This window comes from Temnothorax curvispinosus, unplaced genomic scaffold, assembly GCF_003070985.1.
Source record: "Temnothorax curvispinosus isolate PA1 unplaced genomic scaffold, ASM307098v1 QBEX01013129.1, whole genome shotgun sequence".
NCBI lineage: Eukaryota > Metazoa > Arthropoda > Insecta > Hymenoptera > Formicidae > Temnothorax > Temnothorax curvispinosus.
In genome coordinates this window covers 761283-781865 of record NW_020222909.1, presented here as the reverse complement: position 1 = coordinate 781865, position 20583 = coordinate 761283, and the positions used below count along the sequence as shown (strand labels likewise).

At 41.8% G+C, this 20583-nt stretch overlaps 1 protein-coding gene across 2 annotated transcripts; it reads right to left on the bottom strand.

Annotated features, from left to right (window-relative positions):
• Positions 1–271: 271 nt before the first annotated feature.
• Positions 272–19516, bottom strand: LOC112463207 (tyramine receptor 1). Of its 2 annotated transcripts, none has more exons than XM_025029434.1 (3): positions 19220–19516; positions 9650–9816; positions 272–4821 (listed from the first exon to the last, which is right to left on the bottom strand). In XM_025029434.1, the coding sequence occupies exon 3, from the start codon at positions 4802–4804 to the stop codon at positions 3590–3592; it is 1215 nt and encodes a 404-aa protein (XP_024885202.1). In that variant the 5' UTR covers positions 4805–4821; positions 9650–9816; positions 19220–19516; the 3' UTR covers positions 272–3589. The 2 variants fall into 2 exon arrangements, with proteins under 2 accessions (XP_024885202.1, XP_024885203.1); XM_025029435.1 differs by lacking the exon at positions 19220–19516 and adding an exon at positions 18679–18843.
• Between the last annotated feature and the right edge of the window lie 1067 nt (positions 19517–20583).

Genomic DNA, 20583 nt, shown 5'->3' with positions numbered 1-20583 from the left:
CTACCCAAGATATCGGTATCCGAAGAATACAACGCTACCTCACGCAACGAGATAATGTGAGGAAGATGAACAATACGAGAAGAGAGATCGGGGATAATGCAGAGGGAAAAAATGTTTTAATAAACTTTATATCTTTTTCTACCGAGTCACAAAACGTGATAAATATGTTATTTTGGCACTTATTAATATCTTCGCGAAAGTAATACGAAGGAAAAAAAATCTTTCAAGTTCAAATAATAAATTTTATTTCTATATATAATACATATATACGTAAAAAAAAAGAAAAAAGAATAGTAGAAAAAATATCAATTCGTTTTGGCTTTACACCGATAAAATTTTTTCTGTATACTATTTCAAATATACGCGTTCGCAAAAGAATCGAATCGAATGATCAAATTTCCACGCGAGATATTATATGCATCAAAGGTCACCGCGGAAATTTCATCTAAATAAAAAAATAGTGCGAAACGAGTGCCAGCGTTTAGGCATGAGTTTTTTCACGGAAATAAAATTCATGCGATAGCTTCGGTGAAAACGTAATCCCGTTTGTATAACAACCCATCGCAGCCAAGTTTGCAAGTTCGGAACTACCTGTAGCGTTTTGGCAAGGTTACGAAGAAAAGAAAAAAAGAAAAAAAGAAAAAAGAAAAGAAGGAATAAAAGAAAAAAGAAACTATACGATATACTTTTTAAAGACGATCGGAACGTCGTAGCGTTGATTCTCTTTCTTTCGCTCCCTTTCTTCCTCTTGGGCAGGAGGCAACACTGCATTGAAGAGTATAACTCGAGTAAAGAAATGTTCCCTATCTGTTAGTAATTAAAAATCTTATGTCGTTCGTAGCACGGCTACGAACGTGTTCTCACAACCTTATCACAACCTTATTATAGAGTGCCCTGGTGACGAGCTTTATACCACCGAGTCATATGATCGTCCGATCTATTTTCTTCGCCCTTCTTACCTAAGGTTTACCTCAACAATCTGTCCGTTTGGCGCGGCACTCGAGGAGATGGCGGTTTCTCGCCGCCTGTTCCCTCGTTTTTACCCTTAAAGATACTTTAAATTTTATTGTGGTCATATAAATAATACTTCGCGTATGTCGAGATATATGAATGTACGTGTGTATGTGTGTACGTGTGTGTGTGTGCGTGCACGCAGATCTATTCGGTATCCCGTAATCACCGATACGTGCCTCATTGATCGACAACAGAGAGACGCAAAAATAGATATTTACTGGAGAACCGTGTTCTTCGAAATCACTCTTAATAGCGAAAAGTTTGCGACAATCAGAAATCATTTCCCCGATCCTGTATCCATTTGAAGAATTTTCAATGAAAATACGTTATAATTCCTGTTTGATACTTGCCGTGGAACGACGAAAAGTTTGTCAACAAAAGTTTAAGCTTCTGGTGAAAAGAAATAAATGAATGACGAGAGCTTATTCTATTATTTATGACCGAAACGTGTTTGATTAACGAGTTAAGATGAAGAATTGTAAATCATGATGCTGCCATTATATATAGGGTCACGAAAGTTGGATATTAAAAAGTTGGAATAAATGGATGGTCTGCCGTCCGAGTTCTAAGGAAAAACCGTATGTTAATAAGCTAAGAGAACCGTCATTATAATAAATAGCGGTGATTCCGGGAAACTTTTGTAGCGGTACGTGACGATATAATCGCGTGTCAACGTGAATACGTCGAGAGGCGGTTTAAAGTGTGATTTCATGCGAGGCGCGGCCGCGACCGCGCGCGTCGTGAAACCGCAGAGATTTTGCGGGTCGGCGTTGTTAACGTCACGCCTCGAATAAACGACCACCTCGGCTGATGACGAATGAATGCCTATTACGCTGTTTCCTTACGCTACGTGCCCCGCGACCAAGGCTCATGGGTTTAGTATTAATTATTATTCACAACCGTAATACTTGCAATTGTTAACGTTCGGTGGACGTACGCACGTCAACCGGGTCTACCTACATAAAACGCACGTACGATTGTTTCTCCGTTGTGTCGTTGGTAGAAGAAAAGCACGTTCCCTTCTTTCACCACGACGCGCGTTCGCCGAACCGACAGACATGTTACTCGACATTCTACCGAGACGTATCTTTTGCTCCCCCGTGCAGTTCTGGGAGACGAAAACTGTGCGCGACGAGGAGAGGAACGACGGTGGCTTCTCGCGAGACCTCCCCCGATGACCTCGATTCCATTACAATCCGGTATCGAGCGTTATTGATCTAATGATAAATCGCATTTACACACTCTCGGGCGCGAAATTTAATCATTAATCATCTTCCAGCGCGGCTAGATTGATCATCGAAACCATGGAAGGGAGAAAATTCATACGGAGCTCTGACACAAAGCTTTATATAATTATATTCGAGGAAGCTAGTCGCCAGCCAGTACAGGAAGCATAATTTCCTTTATCACTCCCGCGGATAGTTTCCCTTCAACTTTCGCCCTTGAAAGCTCTTCAGGACCGAATCAGCGCTGGCCTGGCCAGTCTGCCAATCTTGATTGAGATTGCCTTTGTGCATCTCCCGGATGAGACCGTATCCATTATCTCAACATCTTCTCGGGAAGCCTGATAAATTTTCAGGCAAGTTCCGACGGTAAGTGCACATCGCTCTTCGGGCTCTTTCGGAGTCACGGCAATCCGTTATACCAGTTGAAGGAAATTTTCGAGATTCTTGTGGCGTTCAAGTTTTCGCCTCATAAAAACGAATTTACCTTCAAAGTCGCGTAATAATTCAAAAACTTTGTAAATGTTTGATTTAGGAACCGAGCATTATATAGGGATAGAGAGAGATTGATTCTATAACCAATTCTAATAAGTTTCGCGCGAACGATCTTTAATCTTTAATCTTCTCCCCCTTTATGTCTGTTTACGACCTCGAAATTTCCGCCTAATAAAATTTACGCACGTTTCTTTCTACTTCGACGTAAACAACAGTGCGTTACTTATTTCGTCGGTTGGGAATTATAGCCGTCTCTTCTTCATCGCTACACGTCAGATAATTGTTTAACGTAATTGTTCGCGCTAACAGGATTGGTATCTTAGTTAAACGCAGTAGTCGAAAATATAAATAATCAAGTTTTGATTGGTTCGTAACTTGGCGTAAAACGGTAATAACCGTTTTACGCACTGCGAATTTGCTGGTAACTTACTTGTTCTGAGTTCTCGCTCCGCGACGCTTCGCCGTTTCGTAACTTGTCGTCATCGTCGTCTCTGTGCTGACTGCGTCAAGTTTTCACCGCGTTTACCATAACGAGCTGCGCGCGAACAAGCGATCGGGGTGAGCGAGACGTCTAAATTTCCGTTAATTACGACATATTGCCATCCCGACGCGAGATACAACGAGCAACGCGCTTTTTCCTGGACGAAGAACTTACTTAACGACTCCCGTTGGCTAGCAGACGGAAATCCCGTGAGTATAGAAATCGTGGCGCAGGGGCTGTTATACCCGGTCGCCGCGAGATTCCGCGTGGCTCGCGATCGGCGAGAGAGATTCGGACGGCCGGACGTCGAACGGAATCACGAGGATCCCCCTCGTCTGCCAAAGCCCAAGGGGCCTAACGTGACGGCCGCGGGGGTTCAGCGGATTCGCAGCAGCCGCCTAAACGCTCTTCTATAATCGAGATTGAAGATCGTGTAGATGAGGGGGTTGAGAGCGCTGTTGACGTAGCCGAGCCACGTGATGAAGTACACCATCCTCTCAGACGGGCAGCAGGCCGGGCAGAACGGCACAATAACGTACATGAGGAAGAACGGCAGCCAACAGACGACGAAGACGCCCATGATGACGCCCAGAGTCCTCGCCGCGCGTCTCTCCTTGGATAACGAGATCCGCTGTCGCTCCTCGATGAACTGGTAGACGGTCGAAGTGACGGGGATGGCGTCGCCGCCACCTCGTCTAGTGGACGCGCTGGTACGACCGGGGGTACGTTCATTGTCACCTATCGTCACTTCGGTCGGCTCGTCGTCGATCAGCGACGGCTTCGCCTGCAGACGAGGCGTCGAACGCTCATTGTGATTCGTCTCCGAGCTGACCGACTCCTCGGCGTCGTCGGTCTCGCGGTGCCTGGTGGACTGCACCGGGCCCAGCCTGCTCTGTCGGGCCCGTTCCCGTAGCCTCCTGCGCGTCGCCAAAAAGATCTCCAGGTAAACCAGGCTCATCAACAGCAACGGGATGAAAAACGAACCCAGAGACGAGTATATGACGTAGCCCTGCCGTCTGGTGAGCTGACAGGGCGTGCCTGGTTCCAATTCCTCCGGCCAGTCGTTCCACCCGGCCAACGGCGGCGAACTGATCGCACCCGAAAGAATCCATACGCCGGCGATCGTTCCGAGGACTCGCTTGAGGGTGCGTTTCTGAGCGTAATTGATAGGATCGGTGATCGCCCAGTAACGGTCCAGCGCGATGGCGCATAAATTGAGGATACTAGCGGTGCAACAGAGCACGTCGCACGTCAGCCACAGCTTGCACAGGTGGATGCCGAAGATCCACTTGCCTAGCAGCAGGTAGGCTACGTTGAATGGCATCACGAGTATCGCCACCGCGAGATCGGCCACCGCCAGCGAGACGATGAAGAAGTTCTGGACGATCCGGAGCGGCCGGTACGTGAACACGCTCAGGATAACCAGCGCATTACCGAACACCGTCGCCAGCACGAGGAAGCCCAAAGTAAGCGTAGCTGCCACCGCCTCCCATGTCGGCAGATTCGAGCCCGTCTCCTCTTCCGGGACGCTGCAACCTCCGACTTCATAATCGTCCGACATCGTTCCGCCGGGTTCTCCGCTCGAGTTCATGTCGTCCAGGATACCCTCTGCAAGTCAGATCGTTCAGTATCACGCAGCTATCGTTGATAAATCAATTCTTTTCCCGTACCATCTCCTTCTTCCCTTTTGTTCCCGTTTCAACAAACGTACCAGTATTTGTAAATTGTAACACGAACTCACAAAATTCTGATACTGAAAAGTTATAGTTTAATACAGTCGGTTGAATCGGGGGGTTTAAATATACAAAAGTCAATCTGACTTCGGAATCAAATGTCCAGCGAACGAATACGTTTATACAGCTCGAATGACATTTAAGCAACGTTCGATATGTGAGATATAAATTCTGTACAAAATAACAGTTGTACTTCACGAAACGTTTCGAGTAATACGATCGAGTAAAGTATACGTTTGAAAGGTCGTTTCAAACGAAAATTAATACAGCCTTCGCGTTTCTTTCGCGAGTTCTTCCACGACTGCGGAAATCGGTTGGCATTCGCCAATCCAATTCGCTTATTTCAGTCAACTTTTCGACTGGCAATAACGTTGATCTACGAATTGAGTTTAGCCAGATAGAAATCTTATCAAACTGCTAAAGAGAGATATGTGTGTTTCTCGCGCGTGTACGTATTTATGTGTATGTAAGCGAAAGCGCATCAAAAGTTTCGAAAAGTTCGCAATTTTTTCGTCGCCGAATCACTCGTGATTGCAGATCAAAGTAAGTTTGAAACATATGTTTAGCGACGATCAAAACAAAAGAAATATTTAACAACATTTTAAACTTGTCCTTCCCGTTCTATTTTTTCTAACTCGCTAACACTTTTATTCACAGAGAATTTAAGTTTTTCATCACTGATCAGTAATTCTTGTAGATTTATCGTTCAATTTATTTAAGCGGAGGTAATGCCTCAATTTTTGTAACAGCGTTTTTGCTGCTAAAATAAACGAACCCGCAGCCGTAGGGTTAAGTAATCATCATTATTCACATGCATATTTACGGAAACCCCGATCGTACAGCTAGGTCTGAAAATGTAAGAATAGGTAAAATCGTTAATATCCCTAATAAATCGCAACATCAAGCATATCCAACGGTGGTTTTTCTTTAGGCCATAAATTATCGGGTCGCAGATTGCGCGCGGCACTTATGTATATTCGACCGCACGCACGAGGTATTATTTTCTGCACGAGAGCCTGCGGTAGGTCTGAAAGCGCGGAAAATGTTTCCATTTTCGTGCTCCGAGTGTTCGGCAAGCAGCCCGGCTTTTGTCACGCTCCCGGCACGAGAAACGTCGCGTCGCCAATAAAAATACAGGGTTTAACGATACACGGTATATATATATTCTCACTGTGAAACGGTCAACGCGACGAACGTATGAGACGGTAAAGCACGATTCCGCATTCTCACAGAACTCGTGAGTCGTACCGAATCGTTAAAGACGCCTTTTTCTCGGTATCGAACCGAAAGAGGCGGGTTGCTTAAATCCAGATTCTTTCTTTCCCTCGGAGAGATAGCGATCGCGACGCGAAACGGGTCGCGCGGAATAACATTTTTCACGTTCTCTCACTTCCGTGTAATTACCACTTGGAAATCCGGGAAAACACCGCTCCCTCGTAGTAACTCCGTTCTGTTTGCCGTTTGTCGTGTCAAAACCGTCGGGTACTTCATCATCCGAGAGTACTCGGAGTCTCTCTCTCCCTCCCTCTCTCTCTCTCTCTCTCTCTCTCTTTTTCTCTCATTTCTCTCATTTCTCTGACTGCCCCCTCTCTCGGCTTCTATGCGCCGACCAATTTGAAGCGCGAGGGAACTGTCAAACTTCGTTATTACACATGTACGCCTACGAGGTAAATATTGATTTAGTTAATGCCGAAAGGGGACGAAAGCACCGCGATTCAGGGGAGTGCTTTTCGAACAGGAGACGAACGCTTTTAATAGCCGTCCTGACGAATCAGCGAGCCGCAAAACGCGATAAAAAAAAGAAAGAATCATATCGCAGTCAGGAGATAATCGTTAGAAAAATCACAGTGGGATTACCCGTAGGAGCTCTCAGGAATCAGCCGGTGAAATATCCCAGTCTGGCTATTTGCAACCAAAGCGGCGTATCGAGTCGTGTTTGATTAAAGCAATCGCGGAACTTTCATGGTACGTAACATCGTTCGAGATCGGCTTTGTAAGCTTATCCAGTTTCATCGATTGATGTAAAAGCGTGTTCTCCATTCCGATGGCGATTCCCATGTAAGAAGAGCAGACGATCGGCTGATTTTAGTCAATAGTATTGCATTACCCGCGAAATACGATACGCAATTGATCACTTATTAAATCTTAAATCCAACGGAGTTATTATAATAACATATGGTAATATTCAATGCGCACGAATTTATCCTTTGTACATGCAACGCGCTTATCCCCAAGAAATCGCGCCGCGTAACATTAAAATCTCATAATATTTAAAATTGCGCAAAACTTATTAATCACGCGACCAAAACGTCCCCGGCGGATGCGCGAAGTTTTCGAAGACTTTACAGATAATACGGACTATTTTGCCGCGAGTACTTCAAGCTGCGAAAAGCACGTAATTCTGCGCGTGACAGTTCACCAGTGAAATTCGCTCGACTGCACATTACAAGTTTTCGTAAAAAAAAAAAGGAAAAAAAAGAAGAAAAAAAGAGGAACAAAGTTAGAGCTCGCACCGCCGACAGCGTCCATGACTGAACGCGTCGCCCCAAACAATTCGATTACAACTCCATCGCCGACGGGGTTTCGCACCTTCAACTGAATTACTAGCCCGAACCATACAGGATCGCCATTTAGGAAAAATTTGTACCAGCGTCGAAATTTTCCTAAAACGTCGCGCGAACGCGTTTCACTCTCCGGATGCTGAAATTTTCAGGGTAGAGTCGGTTAAAGGCAGCCCGTCGCCCGCGTCTACCGAACACACCCATCCCACCCACACACACACCTACATACACACACACACACACACACACACACACAGAGAGAGAGAGAGAGAGAGAGAGAGAGAGAGAAATTGCCGTCCTTAAAATTCTGTGAGGCGTGGACTGAACGAGGCTGCATATTTTTCGTCGGTATCGCGTCACGTGAGATAAATTTCGTAATCGATAAATTCTATTTCACGTGCTGTAGCGTGATATATGGTATAGCGTTACATGACGTCGGCGACCACGTCCTTATGCGTTGTTGCACACGAGTACAAGGGTGAACGTTAAACCATCTTGTATTCTCAAACACCAGTTACGCATATTTCCGCTACATTTTTTAATCGAGTACGCGCATTGTTTCGCCGGAATGCATCTTTGTAAAACGATAGAAAATCCTACGAAGTAACCGCTTGAAACGCGCGCGAGAGAGATTCTATACATCCTATAATACATACATACAAGACGTTCCGACCTCACCGCAGCATATTTAACTCGCTTAAACTTTCGGCAGTTTGAAATTTACCACGCGGTAATAAACAGAAAATCGGAAACATCGAGATGAAAATACTTAATATAAAGAGAAATATTGTCGATTCGCTTAATTTGTTAGATGGTGTAGCTCCCTTATAGAATTTCAGTTTGCTCAAGCTTATAACTAGAATATCCTAATTAAAGTGCGTCAACTGCAGTAACTCACAGTTGTTTCCGAGTTTTGATTAGAACGGGAAGTACAATCGATTCCAATTCCAAACCCCAGTTTAAATAACATTTTGTGTATAGTTATATTGTGTATCGTGTTACATTGTTGTTCCGTCCTATTGATTACGCTACTAAATCACACACCATAAATAGTAATTTCGTTGGAATTAAAAATAAACTTTCTCTTTTTATTCTTAAAAAATATATCTTTATTATTTTCAGTATATTTTTTATTCAAAATTTATATTTATGAAAAAATTTTTATTTAATAAAGTGAAATACAAAGCGCGTGTATTTCTTTGGACGTTCAATATTGAATAATTAACGCTCTGGTTTTAATGTTTATTTTCTAGCAAGCGTAAAATAATAATTATCCGCGAAAAAGTTACTTTTCTCGTATTTCGAGCGCACTTGAGCGGTACGCACGTAATATTTTGCTATGAGGGACGCGAGGGCGTATTCGCGCAATGACAAAGGACTATTGATTTCGCAAGTTTAACATGAGACAATAATAAATGGATAATAGAATTAGAATTATACGCGCGGCATATTAGCGTGGTACGTTCACTTCATTAGTAAATCAAACGCTAACTCGTAATGTTTCGAGTGTGGAGTATTAACAGCGGAATGCCGTACCTCTGTCTCTCAATAGCAATCGATGAGGCGCAATTGACATGAACGCGAAAGGGCACTTGTCGAATATTTGGAGCCTATTCTGACATTAATCACGAATCAGGTCACGTCGTTTGCGCAATTAAAAATTTATTTAATTTTCGATTCATATATACGTGACAGCGGCAGTATTTGTAGCGGCAATATTTAAAATATATTTGTAACTAGATGACACGTTGAGCAGACTATCCTCCGTATTCCGTAATTAAACTGCAATGCATGCCGAATTCAAATCGTGGAAATAATAAACTTTCACTGATAGATAAAATTTCACTGATAGATAAAATAATCTTGGTCATTGTTAGCCATACGATCAAACTATGGAGAATGGTGACACAATAAAATCACAGTTAACAATGTATTCACTGCAGAAAAAATCAAAGGGCAATCGGGGTTTCAGAAGTAAGTCAAAAACTGAGAGAAAGTTTCCGTCAAAGTACTTTAAAATAATTGGATTTTCCGGGCAAAGTCGTGGCCTTAATTCTTAACTGACGAATTGTCTTCGTCGTTCTCGAGATATCCTTCGACTGTGATTTGTTATGCAATCTCTCCAAATGGCAAAGCACTTACTTATTAAGTCCAGCGCTATGCACTCTGGTCTTTAATGCGAAACCGTCAAAGATACATTGCGCGTCACATCTTGATCCTGCCCCGCTTACGGCGATCGACGATCGATCGGCTGATTTCAGTAAGGATCGTGAATCGAATCGGTCATCGGTTCCCTCGGGTTACACCATCTGCAACAGGGAGACAGAATTATTTATACTGTGAAACTTTTCTTATAAATTCATCGAAATGAGATTGTAATTGAATTGACTTCTCATGGGTATACTCTGCACCGCTCTGCCCTTATTAATATGTACAGCGAATCCTTCTTTTCCATCGATAACCAGAATCTAAATTGCATACAAATATACGAGAACTAATATTTTATGACACCCTCCATATACCTTGTTGTATCGCGCATCACTGATTTTCATATTATCGCCATGTCCCGTGTTTATATGTGACAAATAAAAATAGAGTTACCGTAATACTTTTGCGCGGACGCAATAAAATGGAACGCGTAAATACACGGCAAATGCTGCAGCGAAAAGTTTGCCCGATTTTCCCCTCCCCCTCCCCCCTCGTGGACGAAGAGGATTTTACCGCGGTAAGGGGAAATTTAATTCGAGACTTAACCCAGTTTCGGAAGAATGTGCATAAAGATCTGCTCGTATATGTACAGTTCGCATTTGCAACAGAAATTCTTGGCAATAGGAAATTTATATTGTAAAAGCAAACATGACAAATAGAGTAGACTGATTAAATATACATACACCCTGTTTTGCAAATTCCTCGGGAACGCAGAGTGATGAAAGTTCCGTATGGATCTTGCGGACAGTAAAACCGTTTATATCCCTGTATATACTTACGGTTATAAAACGTAAGAGGAAAGTTTCGTGCCCGGAAATTCGAGTAGGTTAAACAAAGAAAACGATACTAGAGAACAATGTAAGAATATCGTAGAAGTACATGTGCGTCTTTTAACCACGAATTGTACAGCACATCCATCATATTTGTAAAGCTCGCTAGCATTTTTTTCCTATTAACAAAGAAATTACTTTCTTGTTTATGCATTAATTTTTACAGTATATAATCAGAAAAAAGTGATAATGATGCTCAGATAAGAAATGAAAATTTAGTTTCTGAAAATATAAATGAAGTGTCATCCATCATGCTAGCGTGCTAAATTGATCTTATTTATGCTAACATATTCACGGTATTATAACTTAATAAAGTAATGCAAGAAAGATTATAAAGCAAATGAAGATTGCGTACTCTCTCAGTACTCTGAGTTCTCCATTAAAATAACAGAGCGAATATGTTGTAGCCATTACTGTGTAGCACTGCGTGACATTATCGCTGCGATTTGCGGAACTATATATATAGCTGCTATATAGTTGCTCTTGGATACACAAGAAGGATTGCTCTGCGAGTAACAATAGTCGCTTTTAGCGGCTAAGGGGTTAAATCGACGTTGCGGCACGTTCTACGTATTCCGTCTGTATAGCAAACTTCCACTTTGGAAAATGTTCGATTTTCCGGAAGGAGGACAAACGTCTGCGCGCATGAGGATCGAGAAAACAAAAGAGAGATTTAAATCGGGTGACACGGGATGTCACTGCCAAGTTTCTATCGCAAAATGAAATTTCGACGCTGAAACTCGACAAAAGTAGAAACGCATTTATAAGAGATGTCGAATCTTCCTGAGGAAAGTATGAGGTGGCGTATGGCTGAGAGGTAAAATATATATATCGCACAGAGTATTATTCGATAATAAGTTCTAGGATACGCTTTTGATGGGGGTCCGGATTTAAATTTAATTCGCGACTCATATGTCGTCTTAGCAAAAAGTAACGTATAAACTTTATTTTAGAAAATCCCCTTACAGGGAGAGATTTTTTACAAGTGAAAAAAATGCCGAGTTAAAATATGAAAGAAAATTAATGAAGAGGCATTAAGTAGACGTAAGAAAGAAAACTGAGTAGAAAAAATGTTACAACGTGCAAAAGATATACGAATACGAGAGGCGTTTCTGGGGAAAGATATATGTCTACGTTGTCCCTATCCTAAATTCGTATCCTATTTAATATTCCAGCAGGATCTCGAACTCGCTACTCACTGAACTGGCATATCGATTCCTACGGGATTCATCTCTCAATCGAATTTGTTCGTATAAAATGCACGCAGGAGATAGCGGACTGGCGATTGACCTGACTGAAATTTATGATCTCGAGCACTCTGCGTAAAATGATCGAAATAGTCTTCGTTTGTTCATGTAAAGTACGATGCATAAGATTTTGAATGCGCGAAACGAGAAGGGCAAATAGATAATGCACGAAACAAGTATCAGTGAATAGTTCAACGCTATATAGAATATTTTAATGTCAGATAGTTTTGAACGCTAAGCACTTTCCCTATTACTTCTAAATAGCCGGCTTTCAGTTGTTTCAGGTTCAAATAGCCACACGTTCTAATAGCTTCACGTTACGCGGCTAGTTTGACAGTAGAGAGTAATTATAATATTCTGATAAGTTACGTCTTTAATCATTTTGTTATCCGACACATGTCACTTCTGCAACAAAGAGCTCCAACTTTGGGTCAATTCGACGTTCCGTTTTCCTTCATCGCATTGAAGCGCGATATTACGTCACGTTTTACAATTTCTGTTAGAAGTAATGTAGTTGTATAATAAAAATTCGAGAATATGAAAAATGTGTTTGAGTCTATATATAAATCAGGAGAGTAGGACATTCCTAGGGAACTCAATACGGCCATTGTGCGTCGTTGAATGTATTTCATATTTTACTTTACGGAACGAGTTTTACGCAATAAGAAGAAGAATTGGACGGGATATTATCGTGCTGCGTATATAGCCATGCTCCATCCGTGTATTTTCCTTGCCAGATTTTGCTGATGGATCCTTCTCGTAGGAAAATTGCTGTTCGCTCTAAGGGAGCTTATTTCGCTGATCTATCATCCACGCACAAAGGTTGCGGAGGTATAAACAGCTGCTTAAAAGCCTCGTAGTTTTCATAAATTTCAATTCCAAACCGGTCTAGTCGAATCAAGAGCGTCCATGAGATAAGGTATGCATATTTTGTTTCTTCTCTCGCCGTTACCAGCGCGATACCAACGAATTTCGTCTTGCCGGTATATATACATTTTCCAACTTTAATTATAACAAATACTCGCATAATATTAAACCTGGCTTTTTAAAAGCGCGACTCCACGTGCAACGTTATTCTCCGCTCACTATATGAAGCGCGATATTACTTTACATATTCACGGAAGTCGGATATTCTTTCAGTTACGCCACAAAGTTTCAAAACGCAAAATTCGAATATAATAATTTATACAAATAGCTGTACACAAGTAGCTACTTTCAATTCTTCGTGTACTCAGCCGCGGGAGTTTTATCTTAAAAATTTTCGGCGCGTACGTATAGGTAATTAAACTTTTGTGTGAAATTCGAAATTACATTATAATCTCCTCCTCGTCCCAAACCATATAAAGTTACGTGCAAGTATCTCAGCTGAACCAGGTCACTTAACCATCGCGAAATACTCGTACACATAAGCCTTTATATGATTATATATATATATATAGATATATATAACAGAGTATAAAGATATGAAGCGCTAACAACGCTAGAAATTAAATTTAGAGGAAGATGAACAAAAAAGTTGAGAACTTCCATAATTCAACTTGTGTACCAAGAGACTACAATGTCATAAAATGTCGCAGCTTTTCCCTCATATTAACGATATCGCTCGTAAGCGCCTTAAGTATACCCGCCAGTGTCTTGAGAACTCGAAGCGCGGGCGATTTCACGGAACAAGGACAATCGGCGAGAAAAGCGAGAGATTCTCGTTTCAAATTTCGATAGATCTCTTAGTTACAAAGCTCTCCCTTCCCTCTTTCTCGATTTTATCACTTTTACAGCATGATAAAAGAAGCGGATACGTTGCGCAAACTTCTTTTGCACTTTTACAGCCCTTTGTATCTATAGTCATTATCGTGTCTCTCTTTTGCTGATATCTGTATAAACTGCGATAATACATCGCTGCAAACAATGCTTAATGTTACCGCAAAAATTCATAACAGTCGCGTGGACAAACTGCTTCTCTATATGGGTTTCTAGATCTTCCAGTTAATTGCGCGTAACTGCTTGGGCTTTGTGAATTTACTGGTCATTTAACACGTTCCAATACCCCAATGATCAGCGTTGTAACACATCTGATGAACAATATGTATGTAAAATATGTATGTACCAACTATAAAAATATATAATCAAAATAATTATGATTATCATTCCTAATGCCCTAACGACTCGTAGACATATGTGTATACATATACATTAATTAATTACAAGTAGACAAGTACATTAATTAGAAAATATCCTATTGGTGGCAGATTTCACTTACATAAATTTAATTGCGCACTGAATTTAGCTTGGGCACGAATTTCAACAAAATTACGAAGTTAAAACAGTAAAGAGTTGTGATGCAGCCATGGAGAGCATGCTTTCACGACCATACGTAACAGTTGCTGAAACAAACTGTGAATAGTTTCCACTGAATTTATAGGTTTTCAGGCAAATTTCATACTTTCAGTAACACATAATTTACTAGAAACTGCTACGTTATCCTTTATTTGCATTAATCAATCGTAATTACCAACGGATTGAAAAATACTAAGCTATTCAAGATCTAACATCTTCCTCTTCTTTATCATTTAATTATGCTCAAGTCAAGAACATAAAAAAGGATCATTTTCTAAAAAAAATATCTTTCCATTACTATGTCATAAGCGAAACAATATTACAGCTGGTCGTTTGAAGATAGGAGAAAATTTGTGGAGAAATTAAATGAACAATTAGGGTCCCTTGTCAATTGCTCTGATGAAGCAGAGACATGACACCGCAAAGTGTTCTGTCAAAGAGACCAATTCTAGGTCCATTACCACAATGGACAAGCTGAAGGTTCGTGTGACACACATAAAGAGTCAAATGACGGACACCCGATATGACGAAAATTCTTACGATAAAAGTCCGTCCAAAAGGACTCTCATTACATTAAAAAAAAAATACATTTTTATTGTACATCAAATAATAGCAATTCAAGTTATTGTATCGAGAAATTTATTTTGAATAAAGATCGAAGATAAAATTAATCTATATGTTAATAATAATATTTCGGTGTTTATCGAGAAATGTAATTCTCTTCATTATGGAGAGAGCAAATGTTTCAATACGTCACCGAATAATCTGCACAAGCAAAATCGAGCGTTGACCTACGATTATTAAAACATCAATCGACCAAATTGAGCCACACGACAGGATTTCTAATTATACGTACTTTATTATCCAATATATCTATCGTTTACATCAAACGAGAATTTACAATTCGACGTAACAATATTCCATAAAATTATTTTCCGCAAAAACTTCATTTTCTTTTTAATATCAGAATCACTCAAACGCGAAGTAAGAGAAGTTGAGCGCGGTTTGGCACCCAATTAATTTTAATTATAATCACTCGCCTTTTCCTCGCCTTTTTAAATATTGCGATACGGCAGCTACGTGCCGTATTTCACAGTATTTTCAATCAGCGAAAATGCTCCTTCATTGATATCCGTTACGGAATTTTAAAAAATGGTAACATTTATCGAGTAGTCGTATTTATAAACGAAAATGTATATATATCATTTCGGATCGCATCGAACGTTTCAATTTAGTACATGACATAAATAATCATATGCATCAATGTGACGATATTAAAATTAAACTTATTTCTGTATATTCCAATGACAACAAATCCGTGCACAAAAAAGAAAGCAATATAAGAATATAAATTTTTCTTTACTGGAAGTAACCCTTGACATTTTCATTTTGAGACGGATAGCGGGAGTATGCGCGGTCCAGGGTGATTTAAATTTAAAAATACAGAAACTATAAGGTTGATTTTTCAAAATTTACGTTTTATCTGAAGTCACGTACATACTGGATACCTACCGCTCCGCATTTATTAATCTTCGTGTATTATGTATGAATTTTCTCACGTGAAAGTTTTTTCAAGTCCTTGAACACAAAACGTGTGGACTAATAAAAAAAATTAATGAAAACGATCAAACGTATTGATATCTATTAACGAAAGCGGAATACAATGGAGCAAATAATATTTTCGATCTCGAGAAAAGACTTATATTAGATTTGACGATGAATGAGCCATTATCGCGTGGTATACACAGTAATTTTCATTTATCAACGACTATTCTAACTGGTACTCACACCAGAAGTATTATCCATATAGAAGAGAGCCCCGCATAGGTGCGATGGACAACTTGCTTCCGGTCAATCTATTACTGCCGCCCTATATATCGCGCATCAGTACCTTTAGCAATTTGAAAGAGCATCCGCTAATCGATCGCGATATCCGACCCTCTCGTAGGAATAAATAGTGAAAAATTCATAGAATTTATTGCGAAAACCTGGTAGAAAAATCTAATGTCATTAACTTAACTCACGTAAGAAGCTGTAAATTTTTCATAGTTTTTCTACAATTTTCTCCTTTCTTATACATTAATCAAGAGACATGGCAGCCGCAAGTACACGCGAAGCGAGACCGCAACGTGACCCTTTTACGCGAACGCACGAGTTGCGAGTACTCAAGATTAAAGTAAACGCGTTTTCTTTCTGGATGCATAAGTAGAATTTTAAAACACCTAATATAAACCCTCTCTCTGATACATGAATTAATAAACAGATGGAAAATTTAGCAAAGAGCATTTTCGCCGCATGTAGGACACATTTAGCTTAAATCACACAGCCGTTTATTAATAAAGCTTAATGGAAACGAGAATTTACGATATCTTACAAAATTATTTTATCATACACTTCGGTATGCTTCGTTTGCAAGCCGATGGAAATGTAAATATTAGAAAATTTCTAAGTTTTGTAAATTAGATTCAATTTCGCAGAAATAAATCCCGCAATCCGATTTAATTTGCATATTTTGAACAAGATTTGTATGGCATTTATTCCCCGTTAATACACGGCAATCTTTTTGATCTTGAAAGGGCATGTGGCAAATATATTTCGCGATCGCGCGATTCCAATAAACGACGCGTTTCTCGATCGAGAGCATCCACGCGGTACCATATATCGTGGAGCATCGGGGGCAGTATCGGTAGCGATTTTAAAGAACTACTCGCCGAGCGATATTTACGCGTCTCCGACGGGTGCTCCTACACGATCAGTTATTTATAAAGCCATTCACGATAATCAATAACCTATGCCTCTCTTTCCTGTGTGCGGCGAAAATTCACTAACGTGCCAGCGCACGTCGAGCATCTCCGTGGAGCATCGCCATGGAGCGCGCGCGCGCGCGCGCGCTTCGTCATTGCAATGGACCTAAAAACTACCGCAATCGAATTACAACGTACAGAGAGGCGAAATATCGTTTGTTCGCGTGCGCGAACAAATCTGCACCGATTAAAATATTTAACTGATTTATATGCATAATCGCGTATTCATAAACACGCGCACGCCGCCCACGTAAATATTTATAAACAATCGTAAATAAACATTTCAACGGTAAAAAACCAGATGACGTGACAACCAATATTTCGCGAAAAGATGTAAATATGAAAAAATGAAAGAACGAATTATGTAAAATGAAGGAGCGGATATCGTTTTCGCAAAAAAGAGAAAAATAATTATTAAATTCAAGTATTAAATTAAATTCTTTCCATTATATCCAATAATCTGTCTTGTCCGTTAAACAGTAATCAATAATCTAAGCGTATAAAATATCGGCTTTATGTATAAAGTAAAGTCAATACTAATAAATAATAAAAAAGTAGAGAACAGCATAAACAAGATTTCGAATATAAGCTCCGCGACTTTGTTATTAAATATATAAATTCCATGTCCGTTGTATATTTTAAATTAATTTCGTGATTTATTCAAACATACTTCTCTGCTTCTCCCTATATATAACAAAAAATTTGACCCTAGAAATATTCCGTACGTTGTATAAATATTCAAAAACTGCAAAAACTACTCGCTTTACAGCAATAGTTTAAACGTTCCAGTCGTATCAAATATTTTATAATTAATTCAAGCATATTTTATCAAGAAATAACAATTCCTAGTCATATTTTTGCAGGCTCAAATTCATGTTTTTCTTTCGCGATATGATAACAAGTTTTTGCGTTAAAAGCTATTCCTGACTCGACAACGATAGCTGTTTTTTATTCGATTACTCTCACGAGAGAGAACATTGAAAAATATTTGAATAGTATCGCGCGAGAGAGTCGAGCCGAGGAGAAGCTAGAACAAACCAATGTCTGGCTGAAGATACGCTCTAACTACTTCTTATAGCCGAGAAGGAACATCGACATTCGCGCTATGACCGTCGCGTAAAAGCCCTCACGAGACGCGTACTCGCGTGGTAACGCTTCTCCCGTCCCGGGTGTATACTCAAAACACTCTCGTAACAGTTGCCGAATTAAACGACCGTTTCGACAATCGTGCCGAGAGAGAATGGACCCGGGGGGAAAAACTGATTCAACACATCGAATCCGTCGAGAAGAATTCGTCTTCCATCCGGCAAACGACAAACTATCCCATATATGCGCGATCGCCAAAACAAGACCAAGAAAACTCTTGGAACAACTTTCGAGAATAATTCGATCGAATCTGCACAGACTCTGAATTCTCTGAATAGTAGTCTTATATCGAAGGTGTAGGTTTTATGAGTGTTACACATCGCGAGAGAAGCTCGAAAAATTAAAATAAGAGAAATTAATGTCAGTTCACCTCGATGCAACCGATCTTGGAGCATCGTATCCTTCGGAGGAGTAACTTCCTCGCGATCGCTCAGATCGCTGGCGAAGGCGAAGGAGCAAAGTACACTAATTTATAGCGCCGTCCGAAGTCGCGGGTATGGATTGCCGGCGGCGGCGAGATCGTACGGTAACCCCCGGGGAAATAATAGGGCAAATTACGAGGGACGAAGGACGTCGAGGACTCGTTTTCCCTCGTCACTTACCTACCTACCTATCTACCCCGGGCGATCTCTCGTTCTACGAAGTGGATCGGACAAAAATTCGCGGCGGGAACCCGGAACTCGCGGGAATACATGATCCTCGAGGGCGAGACACGTCTATGCCCGCGAATGACTCTCGATCGATCACAAGAAATACCGAAGATTCCGATATAGGAAATCTGTCGAGACAACGGCCCCGCGGTCCTCGCGGCAGACACTCCGGAGTCCGGAACTTTCATGGAGCATGCATCGCGGAAGAAGATGTTCGCGTTGATTTCGGTCACCGGGTGCAACCCTCTCGCGGACTCGCCGCGACGATCATGCCGCATCGATGCGATCGAGGACGACGAGGACTTCTCGTCGAGGAGCCTGAGAGATCTCATGTATCTAGTCTCTCGCGGATCGCACCGTCGCGGCGTCGATCGTCGCGGTCGCGGGAGAACTTCCGCGAGAGCGCTCGCGGCTCGCCGCGGCGAGCTCTCTCGGGGGTGGACCTCGTTGGTTCGCGCTTCGCCGGCGGACGATAATCTCTCCTCTCTCGTACCTGAGATCGGTCGATCGGTGGCGCAGGGCGCGGCGGCATCGTCCCGTCGCAGCGCGGCGCCGTTCGACGAGCACTGAGCAGCTATTCTGCGCCAACCCGGTTGCGTCGACGTCGAAAAGACGCGAACGCGTACTCTCTTTCTCTCTTCCGCCACCCTTTCGCCCCCGCCTCCGCGCCGGTCCCTCTTTCTCTGATCGGTCGCCGCGCGCGGCGTACGGCGTACCCTCTCGCTCTCGCCCGGTACCCGCAGCTTCCCTCGGTCCTCCTCTCCTCTCCCACGCTCCCACGCTCCCTCGCTACGACTGACGACGACGAGTGACGGCGCCAACGTCCGCACTCCGCCACCGCGCCGACCGCGCGCCCGCCCGATGCTGCTCCTGCTCCTCGTTTGAGCGCACCCGCCGCTTTGCGCAGGCTTCCGTCGAACGCGAGGAACTCTCTCCTCTCTCTTTCTCTCATTTTCTACGGGAGGCAAAGGGAGAGAGTGAAAGATCCGGCGGAAAGGGTAAAAACGAGATAGTTAGAGACCAGCGCACGTCGAAGGGGATGCTGCTCTCGCAAGAGGGGGATAAGATAAAAGAAAGGGAAGGCTTTTTGTAAAGCGCGTCGCGCGCGCTTCCCTTACTTGATACGCTTGATACCTGTCCCCCCTCTTTCTCTCTCTCTCTCTTTCTCTTTTTTCTCCTCTCTCTTTCTCGTTCTTCAGCCGCGCGATATGATTCCGCGGCTGCAGAAACTTCTTGTCGGATGTCGTTAACCTCACGCTCGTTCAATCGTTTTTTCTCTTCGGCTTGTGTTATGTTCGATTTTTCGCGTCGATGTGTTGCGCCGTGGTTTAACAGCGGTAAACTCAATTCGGTAAGGTTACTCGGAAACGGCTACCCCTCGTATGGGAGTTGCATCGGGCTTTCTTATCTGGGAGCTTTAATTACTCGGCGCGATGGGAACTTAAATAAGTACGTTATCTTTATTGCGAAACGTATAAAATAAACGATTCACAGATCGTGCCAGAATCAAGGGCGCTTATATATGAAGAGATCACGTACCTCTCCCCGTTTTAAAAAGCAGACTCAGAATACAAAATTTAATTAAAGACTATTCTTTTTCACACGACCTTTTAATCGTCAGCAGACAATAGAATCAAACATCTGATATTTAAATCGAGATTCTGTTAAAGCTGAATCTGCTTCTCTCACGTTATCTGATTCCGGGAGAGAACATGGATGTCATAGAATTTCTAACTTTATAAATGATACACGAGATAAAGGATTATACTTTCAAGTACCTTGCACTGTAAAAACTTTCTAAAAGCTCCACTAAGAACGGTGTGCGCTATCAAAAACTCTATGAAACACACTTATTTA